General features: G+C 66.0%; 2 protein-coding genes across 2 annotated transcripts; one reads left to right on the forward strand and one right to left on the reverse strand.

The window, feature by feature from the left end:
- Window positions 1-350: 350 nt before the first annotated feature.
- GLIS2 (GLIS family zinc finger 2) lies at window positions 351-8526 on the reverse strand. Its single transcript, XM_033073680.1, has 6 exons — window positions 8487-8526; window positions 4390-4768; window positions 3806-3982; window positions 3213-3346; window positions 2524-2642; window positions 351-2416 (listed from the first exon to the last, which is right to left on the reverse strand). Exons 2-6 carry the CDS (start codon window positions 4750-4752, stop codon window positions 1632-1634), a joined length of 1578 nt encoding a protein of 525 aa, XP_032929571.1. The 5' UTR covers window positions 4753-4768; window positions 8487-8526; the 3' UTR covers window positions 351-1631.
- Window positions 8527-12135: 3609 nt separating this feature from the next.
- TFAP4 (transcription factor AP-4) lies at window positions 12136-19042 on the forward strand. Its single transcript, XM_033074559.2, has 7 exons — window positions 12136-12340; window positions 15750-15915; window positions 16350-16448; window positions 16925-17095; window positions 17290-17427; window positions 18398-18556; window positions 18665-19042. Exons 1-7 carry the CDS (start codon window positions 12252-12254, stop codon window positions 18857-18859), a joined length of 1017 nt encoding a protein of 338 aa, XP_032930450.1. The 5' UTR covers window positions 12136-12251; the 3' UTR covers window positions 18860-19042.
- Window positions 19043-20103: the final 1061 nt, after the last annotated feature.

Below are 20103 nucleotides of genomic sequence, written 5' to 3' on the forward strand. Positions count from 1 at the left end.
GCTTCAGGAGCTATTTTTAGTGGGGAGGTTGGATACTCTTGGATTGAGTGCATGGCTACCTCTGGCTCCATACCCTGGGAGTTCTGTGCCATTACCTCCTCCCAGTGTGGATGACTGCTGGGCTGGGCTGAAGGGCTGTGAGGGGACACCCCATGGCTGTCCCCCACCTGCAGCTCGCCCTGCAGATGCTGGCAGGGTTTCAGCAGTGCTGAGGCTGCCTGAGCAGGAGCGTGGGGACACGGCTGGGGGTCAGGCAGGGCCAGCCGTGCCCCCAAGGTCACACCCATCCCCCCCTGCACCCCTCTGTCCCCAGCACGGGCTCCTTGCCGTTGCCACCATGACTACGGAACTTACTTCAACTTCACTTTATTGTTTTCTTAATAAACTTCCTCTCCCCTGGACAAATATAGTGTTACAGTCGTTAGCTTATCTCGTACTTGTGCAGTCCTTACACGCTACGCTAACAGCGATGGAGCCCAACAGGAGGAAAATAAAAACAACCCAGAAACTACAATAGAAAGGCACTTCGAGACCGTTAAAATACTGATGTCCTGGAATGTGCAACAACAAACTGACGAGGAGCGAGGAGACGTTTCACCGGCCGGGGTGGCCTGGTCGAGGGCCCGCAGCCATGCTGGGCTAGGGCAGCGCCGGGCGGCCGCCGGTGAGGGCAGGGAGACCGGCTCCCTGCGGGGCACGCGGGGCTCCTCCAGCGCGGAAGGGCGAGACTGGAGAGACCCCCAGGGCTCGGAGCCAGCGGGATGTGTGTGACTCCCGGGAGAGGCTCCGAGCTGCACCCGCGCTGAGGCTGGGCACGCTGCCCCGCGGCCGGGGGCTCACCCGGGAGCATCCCACCGCGGCATGCCGAGGTGCCCGGCAGCCGGTGCCGGCCGTGCCCGCGCTGCCCGCATGCGCTCGCGGTGCGTGGTTAGGTATGAACGTAGCTAGAGGGGGGCTGTGCCCCGGCGAGCAGCACACGCGGCCGTGTGCCTTGTCACGGGAGGGCCGGGGAGGCGGCGGGACGGGGGCGGCCGGGGGGAGGGGGAAGATGCGGGCGGGCGCCAGGCCGGCAGTGCCCAGCCAGCTGGGCCCAGCACGGGGTGCCGTGGCTGCGGCACTGCCCGCGGCCCTGCCGGCCGTGCGGGGTTGGGATGGCACGGCTGGGCACGGTTCGGGGCTGCGGGAGCGGGCGGTCCCCCGGCTGTCACCCCGCTGTCCGTGCGACAGGAGCCTGGGGGCCGCAGCCCCCCACAGCAGCACCGAGGCCTCGGGCAGGGAGACGCCGAGTCAGCGGAAGCAGGAGAGCCCAAGCGGGACCCTGTCGGAGCAGGGGGCTGGTCGAGAAATAAATAGCGGCGTATCCGGCTGCCCAGGGCCGGGGAGGGTGGGGGAGGGAGGGGACAGGAGGACCCCCCTGTGCCCCACCTGCCCCCAGCACGGGGTCGCAGCCGGCTCCGGCCGCCGAGGGATTATTGCTTTCTCAGAAGAGTCCGTTCTTCTTTCGTGACGGGTAAAAGCACGAGCGAGGCCCCGCCGGGGCTGCAGAGGGAGGAGGGGGCCATGCCCCCCGTCCCCAGGGAGCGGGATCTGCCCACGGGGCCGGCGGCTGACCCCGGGCATCGTCGGGCCCCTCAGTTGACAGCGGCGGGTTTGAGCAGCAGGGAGCCGGGGGGGATGAGCACCCAGCCGGGGGGCAGCGCCTCGGGGCTGCCCCCCGCGCTGACACCGGCCGAGAGGTCGAGCACGGCCCCCGGCAGCAGTGCCAGGCTCTCGGGGGGCACCCGCGGCCGCCCCGGCTCCGTCCTTTCGCCCCTCTCCTTCCGGCTGTCCAGCCCCTTGCCCACCTTGGGCCGCCCCTCGGCCCCGCCGCCCTTCTCCCCCTCGGCCTTGGCCCCGCCGGCCAGCAGCGACATGACGGGCAGCCCCAGCCCCGCCGCGAAGGGCGAGGGCAGCAGCGGGCTCTTGGCCAAGTTCAAGGGGCCGCCGTTGAGGGGCAGGACGGGGCCGGGCAGAGCAGGCAGGGCGCCCGCAGCCCCGCAGCCCAGGGCGCTGAGGTCGAGCGGTGCCGGTGCCAAAGGGATGGGCAGCGCCGGCAGCCCCGGCGGAGCGAAGAGGGCGGCGGGGTTGGGGATGACGAGCTGCGCCCCGTTAACGTAGGGCACCTCCGCCGAGCCCAGGGGCGTTTTGGGGGGCGGGTGGACCTTGAGCATCTCCGGGTGCTCGGGGGACACAAAATGGCCGTGGGCTTTGATGTGCTTGCGGAGGGAGCTGGGGTCGGTGTAGCGCTTGTGGCAGCCTGGCATCTTGCAGGAGTAGGGCTTCTCCACGTAGTGGGTGCGGGTGTGCTTGAAGCGGTCGCTGGAGTTGGAGTAACGCTTGTTGCAGCCTTCGTAGGGGCAGATATAGGGCTTCTCACCTGTGGAACAGCACCGGGTCTGCCAGGGGGCACCAGCCCTGCCCTGTCCCCCGTGTCCCCATGAGCCACCTGCCCCCCAGTGAAGGCAGTGCAGGGGCCGTGCTGACCTGTGTGCGAGCGGTTGTGGATTTTCAGGTTCTCCAGGCGGGAGAAGCTCTTGTTGCAGGTGGGGCAGCGATGTGGCTTCTCGTTCGTGTGCGTCCGGATGTGGATCAGCATCTTGTACCTGCCGGGATTGGGGCAATCACAGAATCGTGGGATGGGTTGGGAAGTCCTTAAAGCTTGTATCCTTCAAAGCCTCCCTGCCATGGACCAGGACACCTTCCACTAACCCAGGCTGTTCCAAGCCTCATCCAAGCTGGCCTTGGACACTTCAGGGATCCGGGGGCAGCCACAGCTTCTCTGGGCACCCTATGCCAGGGCCTCCCCATCCTTACAGGGGACAATTTCCTCTCAATATCCCATCTAAATCCCTCCTCTTTTAGTTTAAAGCTGTTCACCCTTGTCCTATCACCATGTGCCCGTGGAAGCATTGGGGAGGGAATGTTAGGGAGCAGGTCAGCGCTGACTTCCAGGGCAAGTCCTTGTCCCCGTGCATTGGCTATGGGGTGGGACAACAGGGACATCCAGGCCAGCACAGTCATCCAGCCCCCCCAGGACCTTGCACCCTGCATGAGAGGAAAGGAGGGAGGGACAGATAGAGGCTTCCCCTGCACATCCCCAGTGCTGGGCTCCTGCCTGCCCATAGCAGCTCCTCAGAGACCACAGAGATCCCCTGGAATCCCGCCATGCCCACCTGGCATTGAAGCCCCTGCCATGGCGGGCACAGCCCTCCCAGTGGCAGCAGTACCCTGCGTCCTTCTCGGGTTTGACATGGAAGTCATTGACGTGGTCCACCAGGTCTTGCAGGAGGTCGAAGAACTGGTTGCACTGTGGGCAGGAGGCTGGGGGTGAGGGAGCCCAGCAGGGTGGGCACCAGGAGTCCCCCCATCACGGCCAGCACCTGCCCCCCATCCCATCCCAGCTCCCACCCGCACCCTGTGTGCAGCAGCACCAGCATTTGGGGAAATGGAAATTGCCCCTTGCATGACCCCAGCTCTGTATCACCCCCCCCCAGCGTCTCTGCACAGCACTCACCTCCCCATCATCACCTTTCCAGCCCTACTGTCCCTGCTTGGCCTCCCAACCCCAAAACTTGCCCACAGCCCCAAGAGCTCTGCCATGGCCTTCCAGTCCCATGTCCTCTCCCCAGCCCCAAAATTCCCCTGGGTGCCCCCCATCCTTGCAATCCCATGTGGTCTCCCAGCCCCTCATCATCACCTCCATCCCCTCAGAGCTCCCACACACCTCCACCACAACCCGGCACAGCCCCCAGCCCTCCCTGCTGACCTTGGACCAGCGGCAGACAAGCTGCTTGGGCAGGGGCAGCTCGGGGGGGAGTCGTTTCTCCTTGCTGGGGGGCAGGAAGGCAGCGGGGGGCAGGTGCAGGGCTCCCCCAGCCCCCAGCGGCAGGAAGAACTGGAAGGAGCTGGGGAGGCCATCGATGTAGCGCAGGGACTGGAAATCCTGGAGTGGAGTCCAGATGGAGGAGAGGTGGGGGACAGGTCCAAGTTGGATTGAGACCCCCAGAGACTCCCCCTGAGCCCTTCCAGAGATTCCTCCCAGCCCCTCAGGAATCCCAGAACATCCCAGAAACCCCCAGAGATCCCTCCCCTGAGATACTCCCCAGAAACCCCCTACATCTGCCAGCCCCCTCAGGGACCCCAAAACCCCACAGAGACCCCCCGAGAAACCCCAAACAGACTTCCCGGGAGCCACCCCGAGGATACCTCTGGGATCGGGGACCAGGCAGGACATTGACCCCGGGCTGTGTGTACACCGGCAGCACCGGGCACGCTGCCGAGGTCGGGAGCGCCGTCCGGGCACAGTCCCCATCGCTGGGGACACCTCGGGGGGCCCACGGCCGTACTTACGTGTGGGGTGAGGGGGCCAGGCAGGTCCCCGCTGCCCTGGCGCTCAGGTGACAGCGAGGCACTACCAGCCGGAGACTCTCCTCCCGAGCGGGGCGAGAGGCTGAGGTCCACCACCGGCACGACGGCCGGGAAGCGTCCATCCCGAGGCTCCACCAGCCTGGAGTGTCCCAGGAGCCCGGGGGACGGCGGGGCTGGCACGGCCCGGCGAACCCCCCGGCTGCCCCCTCGGCTATCCCCGGCCGGCGGGGTGTCCGGGCGCTGGGGAGCGCGGGGTCGAGGGCCGGAGGGGCCTCGCTTCTCGCGGGCAGCTCGCAGCTTGGAGATGCTCAGCTTGAGGTCCAGGGGCTCCTCCAGGGAATGCATGGTGCCGGGGTGGGCTCTGCGGGGGACACCCAGGGGTCACCGCAGGGCTGGGGAGCACCAGCGTCACCCGGAGCATCGCCCCAGCCCGGCCCCATGGCAATGCCCGCTCTGCTCCGGGCTGGAGGACACGGTGCTGGCACGGAGACCGTGCCGTCCCTTCCGGCCACCCTGCCGCGGCCCCCTCCCGCAGCGGGCAAAGGGCAGGGCATGGCACCGGCCCCCCCGGCCATCCCACCCCGGCTCTTCGGTGTCCCCAGTGTGTCCTCTCCGTGTCGCCAGCACAGCCCCTTGGCCCATGACCAAACCGTGCCGGGGATTGCCAAATCCCCTGGGCACCCGCGGCGCTGGAGCTGTGGTGTCCCCATTCCGCCCCCCCATCTGTTCATCCATCCATCCGTCCGTCTGTGAGTCCCCGCGGGCCTGCCCCAGCGAGGCCTTTCCCAGCGGCAGAGGAGGGCGGTGGCGGCCACCAGCCCGGCGGTGACCCGGGCGGCCGAGCCCGCTGGCCCCAGCCCCGGAGGCGGCAGAGCTTCCTCCCCCGCCGGGGCCCCTTCCCCGCCGGCCAACGCCGCTGCTGCCGGGGCCGAGCAGGGGCTGCCGGCCGCACGGCGTGGCACGGAATGGCATGGAATGGCACAACACAATGCCACCCTCGTGGCTCGGCCGCCGCACATCTGGCGGGCAGCTGAGAACGGGCAGCTCGGTGCAGCAGTGAGCGCCCGAGCCAGAGCCGATGCCGTCCCCCGGCTGTGCCCCCGCGGCCACCCGCATCGCCCAGGGCAGGGTGGGGGCGGCCGAGGGGCCGTGTCGGGGGGCACGGCGCACCCAGCACACGTGGCAGCGGGGGGGGCCCCTCCATCCCCACCCCGCCCCGGGGGGCCCGTCCCCCGCCCTGCCCCGCCGGAGGGGCCCCCCGCGCTGGCGGGGGTCCAGCCCGGCTCAGACGCTGAGGAATGCGGAGGAGCCGCGGGGGGCATGGGGCCCGGGCGGCGGAGCGGGGGACCCCCCGCCTGCACCCCTGTGCTGGCCGAGGGGCCGGCCCCAGAGGGGATTCCTGTCCCGGGCTCCCAGGGTGGGAGGAGCTGCCCCACAGCATCTCGTCACTCTGAGCCTCCCGTGGCCGTGGGGTCAGCCCCGGAGTCGGGTCCCTCCTCTCCAGTGGGGGGGTCCCCGCCTGTGCATCCACCTCCTCCCACCGCTGTGGGGCTGCTCCATCTCCTGGGACTCTCTGAGCTTTCCCGGCCGTGGGGTCTGCCCACAGTGAGGCCCTTCCCCTCTGGGGGGCTCCTCACCCTGCACCCCACTGCAGGATGTGCCCATGGGGTATCTCCACTCTGAGCCCCACCACGGTTCTGGGGCTCCAGCAACCCCCATGTGCCCCACTGCCTGGTGGCACAGCTTGGGGACAGACAGACACAGGGGCAGGACCCCACAGCTGGGGTGTCACAGCAGGAACCCCCGCCCCAGGGACACGGTGCCGGCAGCCCCCCAGCGACGGTGGTCCCGCAGTGGGGCCAGGCAAGGCGTCACTGCCGGTGCCACCACGACGGTCGTGTCCTCACGTCCTCAGGGCTGGGAGGTTGGGGGGTCCCGGTGCGGGCGGTGCTGGGTGGGGACCGCAGCCATCCCCGGGCGGGATGGGTGGGAAAGGGGCCTCCAGCCGCTGACGCCAGGGCTCCCAGCGCGGCCGCGGGCGGGCGAGCAGGCGGCTGCCAAACCACGCGGCCTCGGGAAACCGGGCGCCGCGGGGGCCCCGCCGGGATGGGGACGGGGACAAGCCCTGCGGTGGCTTGGCCGGACGCCCCAGCACCTGCGGCCCCCGCGCGAGGCCCCTGCCCTCTCCTGCCTGCCCCTGCCTGCTCTTCCCCCATGGCCTCTCCTGCCCGCGCCAGGCGCTGCCAGCCCAGCCCCAGCCCAGCTTCCCCCCCGCCACACCAGTTCAAACCAGTCCGTCGCGGGGCTGGGCCCAGGGGCTTCCCAGTTCGGGTGGGGGCAGCTGGGATGGAGCCCGGGCGCTGGGGGAGCCCCCCATCTCCACCAGCCAGGCTAGGGGTCCCCTGGGCCCCCCACACTGCCTGGCCGCCGGCACGGCTGGGGGACCCGGGGTGACCCCGGTGCAGCCGGCGGGGTGCCAGGTCTCCAGAATGCTGGCATCGCCGGGGTGTCGTGTATCCCCCCTCCAGCCCCAAACCCGCCAGGAATAGCACAGAGGGACCGCGGCGCGGTGGGCTCGGGGATGGCGGCGGGGAGGGATGTCAGTGCCATCGCCAGGGGATGGTGACCCCGGGGCTCGGGGAGTGGGAGCAGTGCCAGCGCTGCAGGCAGGGCTCGGTCTCCGCCGCCGTGGCAATTGGCAGCGGCCGGCTGGCATCGCCGCGACGGGGGGCAGTCCCCGGAGCCCCCTGTGCCAGGGCAGGGTGGGCGGGTTGGCAGGATGCGGGTCATTGTCCCCACGGCTGCTGGCAGGACACGGGCGCCCGTGGGACCCGCCATCGCTGCTTGTCCCACTGCAGATGGTGCTGGCACTGCTTACAATAGCCCACCGGTGCCTGACGGGTTTGGGGGGGGTCACATCCTGCTGGTAGCTCCATCTTGTCACTATGGCCCTCCAGCACCCGTCACCCCACGCCAACCTGGCTGATGGCAGCTGCCAAAGGTGTTCCCAAGAGTGGAAATGGCTGCGGTCCCCGAGCTGAGGCCGGTGCCAAGGTTCCCCCTTCCAGGGCATGTGGGAGCCGTGGGGATCCTGGCAGAGGGCTGGCACAAGCCCCCTGCCACCCCGGGAGCAGCCCCACAGCAGCGCCGCCAGCACCAGGGCCCCTGCCACCCCTGCCTGGGGACACAGCTGGAGCAGGCGGGGACAGCAGCGGGGTGGTCCCCAGCAATCAGCGGATCAGCACCCTGGGCGCGGCAGCATCATGGGATGGGGGCACATGGGGACCCTGGCTGGGGGAGGTGGTGACAGCAGGGTGACAAAGGCATGGGGAAGGGGAGGTGTCCACTGGCTGCAGGGTTTCTCCATGCTGTGCTGGGAACGAACGCCTGCAGCAGGGCTTAGGGACATCGGGGACAATTTGTGCTCCCAGCTGCTGGCACCTCAAGGAGGGGGTCACAGCGTCCTAGTCCCCAAAACACCCCGCAATGCCGCAGCCTGGGCTTGGCCACCCCACGGCTCAGCCCCACGAGGTAGTGAGACTGTCACCGCCCGTGGTGGGGACTGTCACTTCTCATGATGGGGATCGGGAGCCTCCCGCGAAGGGAACCGGGGTGACGGGTGGCTGCCGGGCGGTGGCACCGCCGGCGTGGGACCGGGATGGGGACGCCCTGCACCCCCCACCCAATGCCACCCTTTCTCCCGTCTCGCACCATGGAGACACTGGTGTGTCCCCGAAGGTGGCCGCAACCGGGCAGTGCCACCCAGCACGTTCCCGCCGCAGCCCCCGCCCCACGGCCAAGGTCAGGACACCCGCCCGGGGTGCGGGGGGACCGCGGGTGACGGTCACCCCCCTGGCACCCACTGGGCAGCGGGGAACTCCCTCTCCTTATCTCCCTCGGGGGTCCGGCGGGGCCGCGTCCCCCCCGACCGGCTCCCTGGGCGGGGGAGCTGCAGGTGCCAAGGGACCCCCGAGGGTGGCGAGGAAGGGGCTCCTCGGAGGGTCCCCCCTCCCCCCGGCGGTGGCAGCATCCTCCTCATCGTCCTCCTCCCCTCCGCGGTGCCCGGAGCGCGATCGTACCTGCGGCGGGGGCTCAGCGCCGGGCGGGAAGCGGGGCGGGGTGCGGGGCTCAGCGGAGCGGGGCCCCCCGGGGCCGGTGCCGGGGCCGGTGCGGGGCGGCCGGGCCGCTCCGCCACATCCGCAGGGGCTGGGGGCGGGGGTGGCGGCGGCGGGGCTGAGCCCCCCCTGCCCGGTCCCGGGGGCGGCGGCGGGGCGGGGGCTCTGCCCGCCGTGATTTATGGCCGCCCCGCACCGAGCGGCCCGGCCCCGGCTGCGGGCGGCGCTGGGCGGGGGCGGGGGCGGCCCCTCCCCGCCCCCGCGGGGGGCACCGGGGGGCACCGAGCCCCGCCCCGGGGGGGAGACCCGCCGCCCCCCCGCACAAGGTCACCTCGACTCTGCGGCAGAGCCGACCCCCCCTCCCCCGCGTGTCCCTGTCCCCCCCCGCCGTGTCCCTGTTCCCCCCTCCGGGGACGTGGCGGGGCGGGGGGCGGCACCCACCGGAGCCCCCACCCCGTACCGGGGCGGCTCGGGGGGGACGGTGGGGGTCACATCGGGGAAATGGGGGCTGAGGGGGATCCCCCTCCCCGCAGGAGCGGCGCCGCCCGCCCGTCGCGTGACGTCACAGAGCGGGGCTGGCGTCACGCCTGGCGGGGGCCCCCGCATGACGTCACCGGCGGGGGGGTTGTCCCGGGGCCGCGGCTCCTTCCGGCGGCAGGATGTGGCGGGGCCGGCCCGGATGCTGCAGCCTCGCCGGGGGGGTCCCTCCCCCGGGGCCCACGCGGGTGGCTGGGCACACCCCACCCGTGATTTTATTTTGGGGGCGGAATGTCCCTGCGGTGTCCTCAACGGCCCCCCCGGAATGGGGGGGCAGGGAGGGGGGGACACAACGTTGTTCCACGCGTTTTTTGTGGGTTTTTGTTGTTGTTTTTTTGGGTTTTTTGCGGGAAAAGCTGCAGTGTCCCCAGCAGAGCCGCTTGCAAAAGGGAGGACACACGCGTGGGGGACAGCACTGTCCCTGGCGGGTGGCTGAAGTCACACCCCCACCAAAACACCCGTGGGGTTTTTTTGTTTGGTTTTTTGGGTTCTTTTTGCAGGGGGAGATGCTGTGTCCTCCCTACGAAGGGGAGGGAGCACTGTTCCATGCGGACTTGCGGGGTGGAGAGGGAGCCGCTGTATCCCCAACAGCCCCACAAAAGGTGGGACGCGAGTGAGGGGCACAATTGTCTCACGCGGACAGCTGAAACCACATCCAACCGCGGTTTGGGGTTTTTTTTGGCGGGGGGCAGAGCTGCTGTGTCCCCAAGAGCCCCGCCACAAGCACGGGAGACACGGGAGGGCAGCACCGTTCCACGCGGGTGACCGAAATCCCACCCTACCCGAGGGATTTCCTGCGGGAGGGGGAGAAGCCGTCGTGTCCCCAACAGCCTCACGATAAAAGGGACGGGGACGCGGTGGTCCCCGTGCCGTGGGGGAACGCGCAGCCCCCGCGGAGGGGCCCCTGCGGGGGCCGGGCAGGGGCCCAGGGGACACCCGGCAGAACCTGTCCTGCAGCTCCCAGCGGGGCCGGGCTGTGGGAGGAGGGCTTAAGCCCACCCTGCTCTGCAGAGCCGGGTCCTGCCCCTCCAGGGTGACAGCCCACCCCCAGGACCCCCTGGCATTCCCGCTCTGCTGGCCCTGGACCCTCGCAGGCAGTGCTGGGGGTGCTAAGGGGGGGAGGTCACCTGCCACAGGTAGGTCCCTCAGGTACCACATGGCTCCTGCCAGCCCCCTGTGGCTCCTGCCAGCCCCATGCCTCCCTACCAGCCCCTACCAGCCCTGTGCTCCCCTTCTAGTTCCCCAGAGCCTCCCTTCCAGCTCTGTCCCACCCTGCCAGCCCCCATTGCTCCTGCTAGCCCCCACACCTTTCTGCCACTTCCACAGCCTCCCAAAGCCTCTATCATCCCCGCCATTATCCCCCTAAGCCCCCCCCATCCCCCAGAAACCCTCTGCCAGCCACATGAACCTGTCACCCCCAAAACCATGAACCCACACCCGGAGCCCTCCATACCTCCTGTGAGCTGCAGGCCCCTGCCAGCCCCCAACCCCCCTGCTAGGCCCTACAGCCCCCTGCCAGACCCCAGACCCTCCCAGCAGTTCCTCGAGTCCCCTGCCAGTTTTCAGAGCCACTCCATCAGCCCCAGAGCCCCCCATCAGATCCTCAAGCGCCCTTCCAGCCCCCAGGGCCCCCCCATCAACTCCCTAAGCTCCTTATCAGCTCCCAGAACCCCTGGTCAGCCCTCAGGATGCCTCTGCCAGCCATGGGATCCCCGTCACCCCCAAATCCCTGAGCCCTGTGACACACCCAAGGCTGCTGTGACACCCCTCCCCCCTAGCCACTGGCAGCCCCCTGGGCCCCCCAGAAGCCAGACCCTGCTGGAAACAGGGATGGGATGGGGATGGGATTGGGTTCAGATTGAATAGAAGAGGATGGGACAGGACCAGGATAGGGTGGGGATTAGGTGGGATGGGATGGGGATAGGGTAGAATGGGGTGGGACAAGCTGGATGTAGGAGATGATTGGATGGAGACAGGATAGGATGGGATAAAATGGAATAGGGACAAGACAGGTCAGGATAGGGTAGGATGGGGAAGGGCAGATGAGGTGGGATGTGGATAAGGCAGGATAGGATGGGAACAGGACAGGATGGGATAGGATGGGATGGGATGAGGCTGGACAGGATCAGATGAGGTTGGACAGGATGGGATAGGATTAGAACAAGACAGGTCAGGATAGGATGGGATGGAGATGAGGCAGGTCAGAATGGGCTGAGATAGAATTGGATGGGATAGGATAGGATAGGGCTGGATTAGATTGGATTTGATTGAATTGGATTGGATGAGTTAGGATGGAGTGAGGATAGGGTGTGATGGGGATAAATCAGGCCGGGGTAGGGTGGCATAGGACTAGGACAAGATGGGATGAGGGTGGGATGGCATGGGATGGGATGACAGGTCAGGGTGATGGGATGAGGTGGGCTGGGGAGAGGTCACATTGAGATAGGATGAGAAAGGGATATGACAGGTCAGGGTGGGATGGAATAGAACTAGAGCAGGATGGAATGACATAGGGTGGAATGGACACAGGTAAGGATGGGGTAGGATAAAACAGGATAGGACAGGGTAGGATGGGATGGAGCTAGGGCAGAATACAATGAGGTGGCATGGGATGGGGACAGGTCAGGATAGGATAGGATAGGATAGGATAGGATAGGATAGGATAGGATAGGATAGGATAGGATAGGAGTAGCAAGGGGACAGCTCAGGATGGTATGAGGTGGGATGGGTTGGGGACAGGGCAGGATGGGGGTAGGATGGGACAGAGTGGGATAGGACAGAGTGGGATATGATAGAGTAGAATAGGATAGAGTAGAATAGGATGGAGGCAGGTCAGGAGGCGACGCGGTGTGACGGGCCGGTGCCAGCACGGGTCGGTACCGTCCCGGCCGCTCCAGTTGCCCCCCGCCCTGCCGTGTCCCGCCGCGTTCCGCCGCCGTGTCCCGGTGCCGCTCCGGCCGCGCTGCGGCCCCTCCCGCCGCCTTTGTTTACGCGGGGCCGGTGCGGGGCGGGGGCGGCGCCGGGCGGGCGGGGGCGGGCGGGGGAGCGGCGGCGGCGGCGGCGGGCGGGAGCCGCGCTCGCTCCAGCTGTTTCCCGCCTTGGGCCGCGGGCAGAGGCCGGAGCCGGGCCGGGAGGGGCTGAACCGGGCCGGGACGAGCCGGGCTGGGCTGAACTGGGCCCCCCGCCCCCGTTATGGAGTACTTCATGGTGCCGGCCCCCAAGGTGCCGGCCCTGCAGCACTTCAGGAAATCCGAGAAGGAGGTCATCGGCGGGCTCTGCAGGTGGGGGGGCGCCGGGAGATCCCGGGCTCGGGGGTCTCGGGAGGACTGGGGGGGGATCGCGGGGAAGCGGGGAGCGGAGAACGGGGGGCAGCGGCGCGGCGGCCGCGGCCCCACCGCCCGCACGTGGTCCCGGCCGCGCACATGGGACCGGCGGCCGCGCGTGGCCCGGGCGGGGAGCGCCGCGCCCCCACCCCCGGCCGGCCCCCGCGGCGGCGGCGGGGCGCGCTCGGGGCGGGGGGCGCGGGGCGCGGGGGTCCGGGGGGCGCGGGGGTGTGTGTTTACCGCCGGGCCTGGCCGTGACTCTGCAGCCGCCCGGAGGAGGCGGGTCGCGGCCGGGGCTGCCGGGACATGTAGTGCGGGAGCGGCGGCACAAAGCCCGCGGACACGCGGGGAGCCCCGGCGGGCGGGGGCGCGGCCGGGGCCGGGGGCTGCGCCCGCGGGGCTCGGCGGGGACCGGCGGGCGGGGGGGGAAGGCGCGGGCCCCGGGGCCACGCGGGGCGGCCCTGAGCCCCCCCAACCTCCCCGGGCCTTGAGCTCCCGCCCTCGGGAGCGCCGAGCCCCCGCGGGCCCGGGGCCGCCGTGGGGCGTCACGAACCGCGGGGCTGTGGGGCAGCCCCGGCCCCACGGCACGTGTTGGGAGCCCGGCCCCTCGAGGTGCTGCCCCTGCCCCACGGCGGGGGGGGCTCCGTCCTGGCGATCCCCGGAGTGGCCGCACCTGAGCCCCCCTGGAGGTGCAGCGGTGGGGCAGCGGCCCAGGGCGGGGATCGGCTTCCTTGGGGTCCCTCGCGTTGATCGCTGCGGGCCCGTGGCTCGGGAGCTGCCTGCATGGGCGCGGGGATGCGGCCGTCCCGCCCGGGGACTCGGGCTGAGCGGCCCCACGCTGACCCCGGCATGGGGCAGAGCTCGGGGAGCAGCCTTCCCACCGCCCCGAGCTCTGGGAGAAGCAGCCTTCCCACCGCCCCGAGCTCTGGGAGACCCTGCCCGGAGCTCAGGCTACTGGGTGACACCCTGCGTGCAGCTCGGGATGCTGGGGGCTGCCCTGGTTGTGACCTCGAGGAGCTCAGGGACACCCAGCCCGAGGGCTCAGGGTGCTGGGGGACAGCCTGCCTGTGAACTGGGGGTGCTGGGGACACTTGGCTGTACCCTGCTTGTACACTCAGCTACAACCTCACCCTGTAAGCTTAGAAGTGCCCTTCCTGGAAGGATGGAGATACCCTGCTTGTGAACTTGGGGATGCCCTGCCTATGATTTGGGGAACACCCTACCTGTGATCTCAAGGAGCTTGGGGACACCCCGCCCATATGGCCGTGCCAGCACAGCCCACAGCACACATTGTGATCAGTGTTGGACACGAGTGGACAGTAGGGCATCTACCATGCGCCTTGTGCCTGGCTCCAACACCCACGTGGGTTTGTTTCCCTCGAGGTCCAGGTGAGAGAAATGTCCTCCCCAGCATGGGATGGACCAAATTCTGCTTACCTGACTCAAACCCCATAGCACCAGCACCAGGCTGTGGAGACACCCCAGGGGCTCCAGGTGCCACCAACTTCTGTGCTGCCCCATCCCTGGCCATGCTGGGTGTCTGAATCTGTGCAGTTTTGCCCTTTCCATATTTTCCTGGCACTTTTCAGGTCTCTTCCCAGGAAGAGCAGCTGGGGCAGGTTGCAGGAGGTCTGCCGGTGAGGAAGCAGGCTCTTCCTCCTTTCCCAGTATTTAAGAAATCACTTCCGTGCTGCCCAGTCCTGGGCCTCTCCATCCCATTCCCCTTAAGTGTCTGGTGGTCCAACATCCTGGAGCAGTGCTCCAGCCACCTCCTTACCCCAAGAGATGTCTCCAAGACCTGCAGGATTTTTGTGTTTTGTGGACAAGTTTGGGGCTGGTTTCAGCAGGAGCAGGGAGATGGGTGACAGCCACCACCAGATGGGACCCCTGTGCCACAATCCTACTGCAAGCAGCTCTTGGTCCATGCAGCAGAGGCTGCTCCAAGGGAGAGGAGCAGACCCCTGGGCACCCATCCCAGCTCCACACCCCCAGGACTCATGTGAGGGAGCCAGTGCAGTGGGTGCTTGGCACCCAGCGTCAGCCTGTGCTGGGATATTGCCCCAGAGGTTGGGGACAAATGTCTTCCTGTCCCCCCTGGGGTCCTTCCTCATCCCCTTGGGATGTGCTAGGATCCTTTCCTATACCTCTAGGATGAGCTGGGATCCTTCTCCATCCTTGTAGGGTAGTCTGGGATCCTTCCCTATCTTCTTGGGATGAGCTGTGATTCTTCTCTGTCTTGCTGGGCACAGCTGGGATCCTGCCCCATGCCCTTGGGCAGAGCTGGAATTGATCCCCTTCTTAGGCTGAGTGAGGATCCTTTCCCATCCCTGTGGGATGAGCTGGGTCTTTCCCCATCCCTGTGTACCTTGGATGAGTTGTGGTGCATTCCCCAGCTGCAACGGCAGCGATGAGTGGCCTGAGTCTCTGGTCACTGCCTGGGCACACGGTGGTGCTGCACGCATCCTAGATCCCTGTGCTCCCAAACCTCCGTGGTTCCTCCATGGCCTTACCAGGAGGGCAATGAGGGCAGGAGACTGCACTCTGCTTCCCAGCCTGGCTTTGGCAGTGCTCTGGTCGGGTGGCTGGAGCCCGTCTTATCTCGCCTCGCGCCGGCGGCCCAGCTCCTGTGTTTAGTCTCTGGTGCCTCGCGGCATCCCCGGCGCCAGTGGGTGCTGGGTGCCTGCTCTCTGGGGAGAGCTGGCACAGTGTGATCCAGAGCCTCTGCCCTGCTTCCCTCGGGGAAGAAGCGGGGTGTGGGTGAAGCTGGACCCCACGGCAGTGAGCCTTGCTCAGGTCTGGTGCTCTGGACCTGTTGGCTGCCTGGAACCCTCACCCTTCATGCCGGCATCATCACTGGCTCGAGGAGGCGTTTCCCGGCCCATCTGCAGGGCAAGGGCGTGGGGGGCGAGGAGGCAGCAGCAGGAAGCAGGCAGGAGCTGCGGCTTGGGGTGGGACAGGGGCTTCTCTGCTGGGAGCTGTCATCTGGAAGCCATCAGCAGGGCGGGAGGGAGGGAGCTGCCTTCCCGGGGCCACACACACGGGCTGGCCCCGCGGGGACACAGCTGGTCAGCCCGCAGCCTCCCTCGCCCACCTGGGGGTCCCCGGCTCCCCTTGCCCAGCTTGGCACTGAGCAGTGTGTCTGAGCCCAGTAGGGCTGCAGCAGGGCCACTCTTTGGCCAGTGCATCCCCCAAAGCTTTGGATGCAGGGCTGCACAAATCCGCCCACCTGCTTCGGTGATTCCCAGCAGTGCAGCCATCGTCCCCTCTGTGTTACCCATCCCTTTGGTGGCTTGGAGCCATCATTGCAAAGCAAGGAGGCATGCAGGAGTGCAGCCCCCTCCTCCCTAACCCCGGGTCTCTCTCACAGCTTGGCCAACATCCCGTTGACTCCGGAGACCCAGCGGGACCAGGAGCGGCGGATACGCAGGGAAATCGCCAACAGCAACGAGAGACGGCGGATGCAGAGCATCAATGCTGGCTTCCAGTCCCTGAAAACCCTCATCCCACACACGGATGGGGAGAAGCTCAGCAAGGTGAGCAGGATGCACACACTGGTCCTGCCCGTGGAGGGGCTGAAAGTGGAGTTGGGGGTATTTAGGTGTTAATTCAGTGGTGGAGCTCTCTCCTGGGGAGGTTTCCCAGCAGGAGTGGGTGTGCATCCCCAGCCTGGTGTCCTGGAGTGGGCTGGGAGTATGTGACAGCCCCCAGTGCCCCAGGAGCAGGGTGACATGTTCCTGGGTGAGGAGGGGAGTGGGGTGAGGAGGGAGCTGGTTGGCTTCCCAAGGTGGGTGAACTGGAGGGTTTCACCATGGTGGAAATCCCTTGGGGAGCCTGGGGTGAAGCCCACTCCAGGAGGAGACACCAGGGAAGGCAAGGAGCAGTGCTGCTTGCAGAGCTCATCAGGAGGAGGCCTGGGGGGGACGCTGGGGTCTCCTGGCTCAGCATGCCCCTCCTGGCTCACCCACAGGCAGCCATCCTCCAGCAGACAGCCGAGTACATCTTCTCCCTGGAGCAGGAAAAGACTCGGCTACTGCAGCAGAACACCCAGCTCAAGCGGTTCATCCAGGTATTACCCTAGGGATGGGACAGGAGGGAATGGGACAATCCTGGCTGGCCAGGGTGGGGATGTCATTTAGTTCCTTGGGCTCAGGGTGGGACCCTCTACTCTGCTCAGCCAGAGACTGGAGATGTTTCCATTCCTCTGGCAAGGCAGGAATTCAACATGACATCTCTTACCTGGAAGGGGGAGAAGGGTTGGGGTCCCATTTTCCATTATTTCTACTAATTTGGGGTGTGAGGGATGGCCTGGTGGCAGTTCTGGTGCTGGGGTGCCCTGGTTGAACTGCCCTGGGTGTTACAGTGTGAGAATCAGGTTGGCACAAGGCTGTGTGGATAGACAGGAGCCCATCTGTCCCCCAGCATCAAACACAACACCAGGGAGATCGTTCCTGCATGGAGCTGTGGTGGGGAGTGGCACCACCTGGATGGCAGGGAGAGCATCTGTGCTAGACCCCTTTCCCTAACACCACATTCCCATGGCAGGAATTCAGTGGCTCCTCCCCGAAACGGCGACGGGCAGAGGACAAAGACGAGGGGATTGGCTCACCGGACATCTGGGAAGATGAGAAGGCCGAGGATCTGCGTCGGGAGATGATCGAGCTCCGGCAGCAGCTGGACAAGGAGCGCTCGGTCCGCATGATGCTGGAGGAGCAGGTGAGCCCTGGTGCCCTCTTGCCTCTGCCATGTCCCCAGTGAACCCCAGGGACACCAGCAGTGCTGTGGGGTCACTGAACACCTGCTCTGGACATTGCTTATCTGGGGCTTCCTGGCTCCCACTGAGGGGACAGCTGGGGTTTAGTGGGACCATGCCGGACTCTCCATTGATGTTGGGGTTCCCTGGCTTGCAGGTTCGCTCCCTGGAGGCCCATATGTACCCCGAGAAGCTGAAGGTGATTGCTCAGCAGGTGCAGCTCCAGCAGCAGCAGGAACAGGTGAGGTTGCTGCACCAGGAGAAGCTCGAGCGCGAGCAGCAGATCCGAACCCAGGTGAGTGCACCCCAGACACCCCCAGGTACTGAAACACCGGGGTTGGTTCCATGATGGACTTGGCACCTCCTGTGGGCACTGATGTCCCAGCAAAGCTCTCACCCTTAGTGATTTGGGAAAGGGGTGGCTCAACTCCTCCCCAGTGCTTGGAGCTGTGCTTGTAGGCACCCTGTGTTTCAGGGAGGGACTGGATTGCACTACTCATGGTGGCTTCCAAGTGGCTCCCTTGCATGGCACAAAAGGGTTTGTATAGGAAGGTCACTTGCTGCCAGAGAGGGTTTCATCTTGGGGGCTTCATCTTTCTCTGGGTGACTCTCACTGCATTTCAGGGATCCCCAAACCACTCCCTGCCACCCAGCAAGCTGGGAAGGGGGAGTGTCAAGCTGGCAGGCAGTGGGGATGGGAACCTTCAGCTTTTCCCTCAAGACTGCTGGATTTGCCAGTGGTGCAGGGAGGAGGTGAGCGCTGTGCCAGCACAGATCCCTGTGTGCTGTCGCCCTCGAGCCCAGCCTGGGGCCACGCCACTCCAGGAGCTTCAAAGGGAGGAGCAGCGGCTTCTTCCCCGCTCCTTGGGCTTCTGCAGGGGTGTGTCCCTGCAGGGTCCCCGCTGGCCACCTCCCGGGGAAGTTCAGCCTATTTTTAGGTGAACTCTCCGTAGCCTCCTGCTAGGGCGGATCTTCCCATCTGCTGCTCAAACGAGGGTCTCCAAGGGGTGGGAGAATTCCTGGCCATGCTGGGGCTGGCACTTGCCTCTCCTGCCTTCAAAGCCCAAATCACTGCCCTTTATGTTCCACTCAGCAAAGCTAAGGTGGCAGCAGCTTTCAACTGGCATCCATTGGGATGGAGAACTGGAGCAGCCGGGTGATGCTTCAGCTTTTATGGAGCTTGGGTTCGGTGAACGAGTGCAGTGTTCTCCCCACGCCACTGTGCCTCTGTCCCTGCTCACCAGGGGTTTCCCTTCTGTCCCTAGCTCCTGCCGTCACATGCTCCCCCAGCGCCCACCCACCACCCCACCGTGATTGTTCCAGCGCCGCCTCCCTCCCATCATGTCACCGTGGTCACCATGGGCCCATCCTCGGTCATCAACACGGTCTCCACGTCCCGGCAAAACCTGGACACCATCGTTCAGGTGAGCTGGGGAGCAGCGGGGGGTTTGGCAGTGGGGGGCTCAGGGGGTCCCTGACCCCTGGGCTGGGTCAGAGGGGATGTCCTGACAGGCGGTGTGTGCCCTGGGCAGGCGATCCAGCACATCGAGGGGACGCAGGAGAAGCAGCTGCAGGAAGAGGAGCAGAGACGCGCCGTCATCGTAACGCCAGCACGCGCCTGCCCCGAGCCCTCCGCCTCCGACACCGCCTCTGACACCGAGGGCAACGACAGTGACTCCATGGACCAGAGCAAAGAAGAGCCCTCGGGGGACGGGGAGCTGCCCTGACACCCCCCGGCCAGCAGCTGGGGAGGGAAGCCAGGGCGGGGGGGGTAACGTCAGAGAATATGCTGAAATTTTTAAAAAATACAACGCGATTTGGGTCTCTTTTATGACCTTTTTCCAATACTGTAAAGCAGAGCGTTAGAGGCAGGCAAAGGTCACCCTTCAGCTCCCAGGGGGGCGGGGGCTTGGGGGTGGCCACAGTGGGGCCCGGGGGGCTCAGGGCATGGTGGGGGGCATTTGGGATGGGGGTCACAGCCCCCCACCCTGGTTTAACACCTCCCACCCGCCTGCCCACAGGGAATCCTGCCAAGCTGGCAGCAGCCCCGCTGTTCCTGATGGTGTTCCCTTGGGACAGGGCCTTTGGTTGGGATCTTAATTTTGTTTTTTCCTTCTCTTGTGTTTTTTTTTTCTTTTAATTAAATGTTCGTTTTTAAGCAGGGGGGAGATGCCAAGTGACATGGCAGCAAAGGCAGGACAGGGATCCCTGACTTTGGGGTACCACCATGGCTCCTGCACCCCACGTGGGGCAGGGAAAACCCCCTTAGAGAGTAAAATAATTCTGGGATGATGCCATTGGAGCACAGTGGGAGGGCTGGCATGTACCACCCCTCCCTGGCATTTCCAACACCCACCTCCTTGGCACAGGGATGGCAGGTTGGGGGCTGATTTTAACACCCCGTCCCTGTCCCTGTGCCCATCCCTGTCCCACCACCCCGTTCCCATCCCTCCTTTAAGCACTTAACCTGGTTTGTGGGGTCCGTCAGCTCCGAAGAGCTTTTCTATTTCGTGATTGTGTTGCTTGGGTCTGTTGTGGCGGGTGGGGGGGGTCCCTGTTCTGTGCATCCCTCCTCACCCTGCTGCCCCCACCCAGCTGTAGGGTTTTAGGCCAGTTGTGTGTAGAGCCTCGGTGGTATTCAGTAGGTTCCCCCCCAGCTGCAGCTGTTTCTCGGTTCCTTTCCCCTTTTTTTGTTTTGTTTTGGTTTTTTGTTTTATTTTTTGTTGGTTTTTTTTTTGTTTATTTGTTTGTTTGGGGTTTTTTGTATTTTTTTTTTACAATTTTCAGGTCTTTGTGTTGATTGAGAAGCTATTCTATTTTGTTAAGAAAGTTGAAAAAAAAAAGAGGCTCGTGCCTTTGTAAAGAAACAAAATAAAGTTTGTACTTGGTTTTTTAGAAGCTCTGTGCTGGCATTAACATTTGTGGGGGCAGGGATGGATCCCACCTTGATGGACGCTGGTCCCTCTGGAGG

Source organism: Catharus ustulatus, chromosome 16 (assembly GCF_009819885.2).
Source record: "Catharus ustulatus isolate bCatUst1 chromosome 16, bCatUst1.pri.v2, whole genome shotgun sequence".
NCBI classification, from domain to species: Eukaryota; Metazoa; Chordata; class Aves; order Passeriformes; family Turdidae; genus Catharus; species Catharus ustulatus.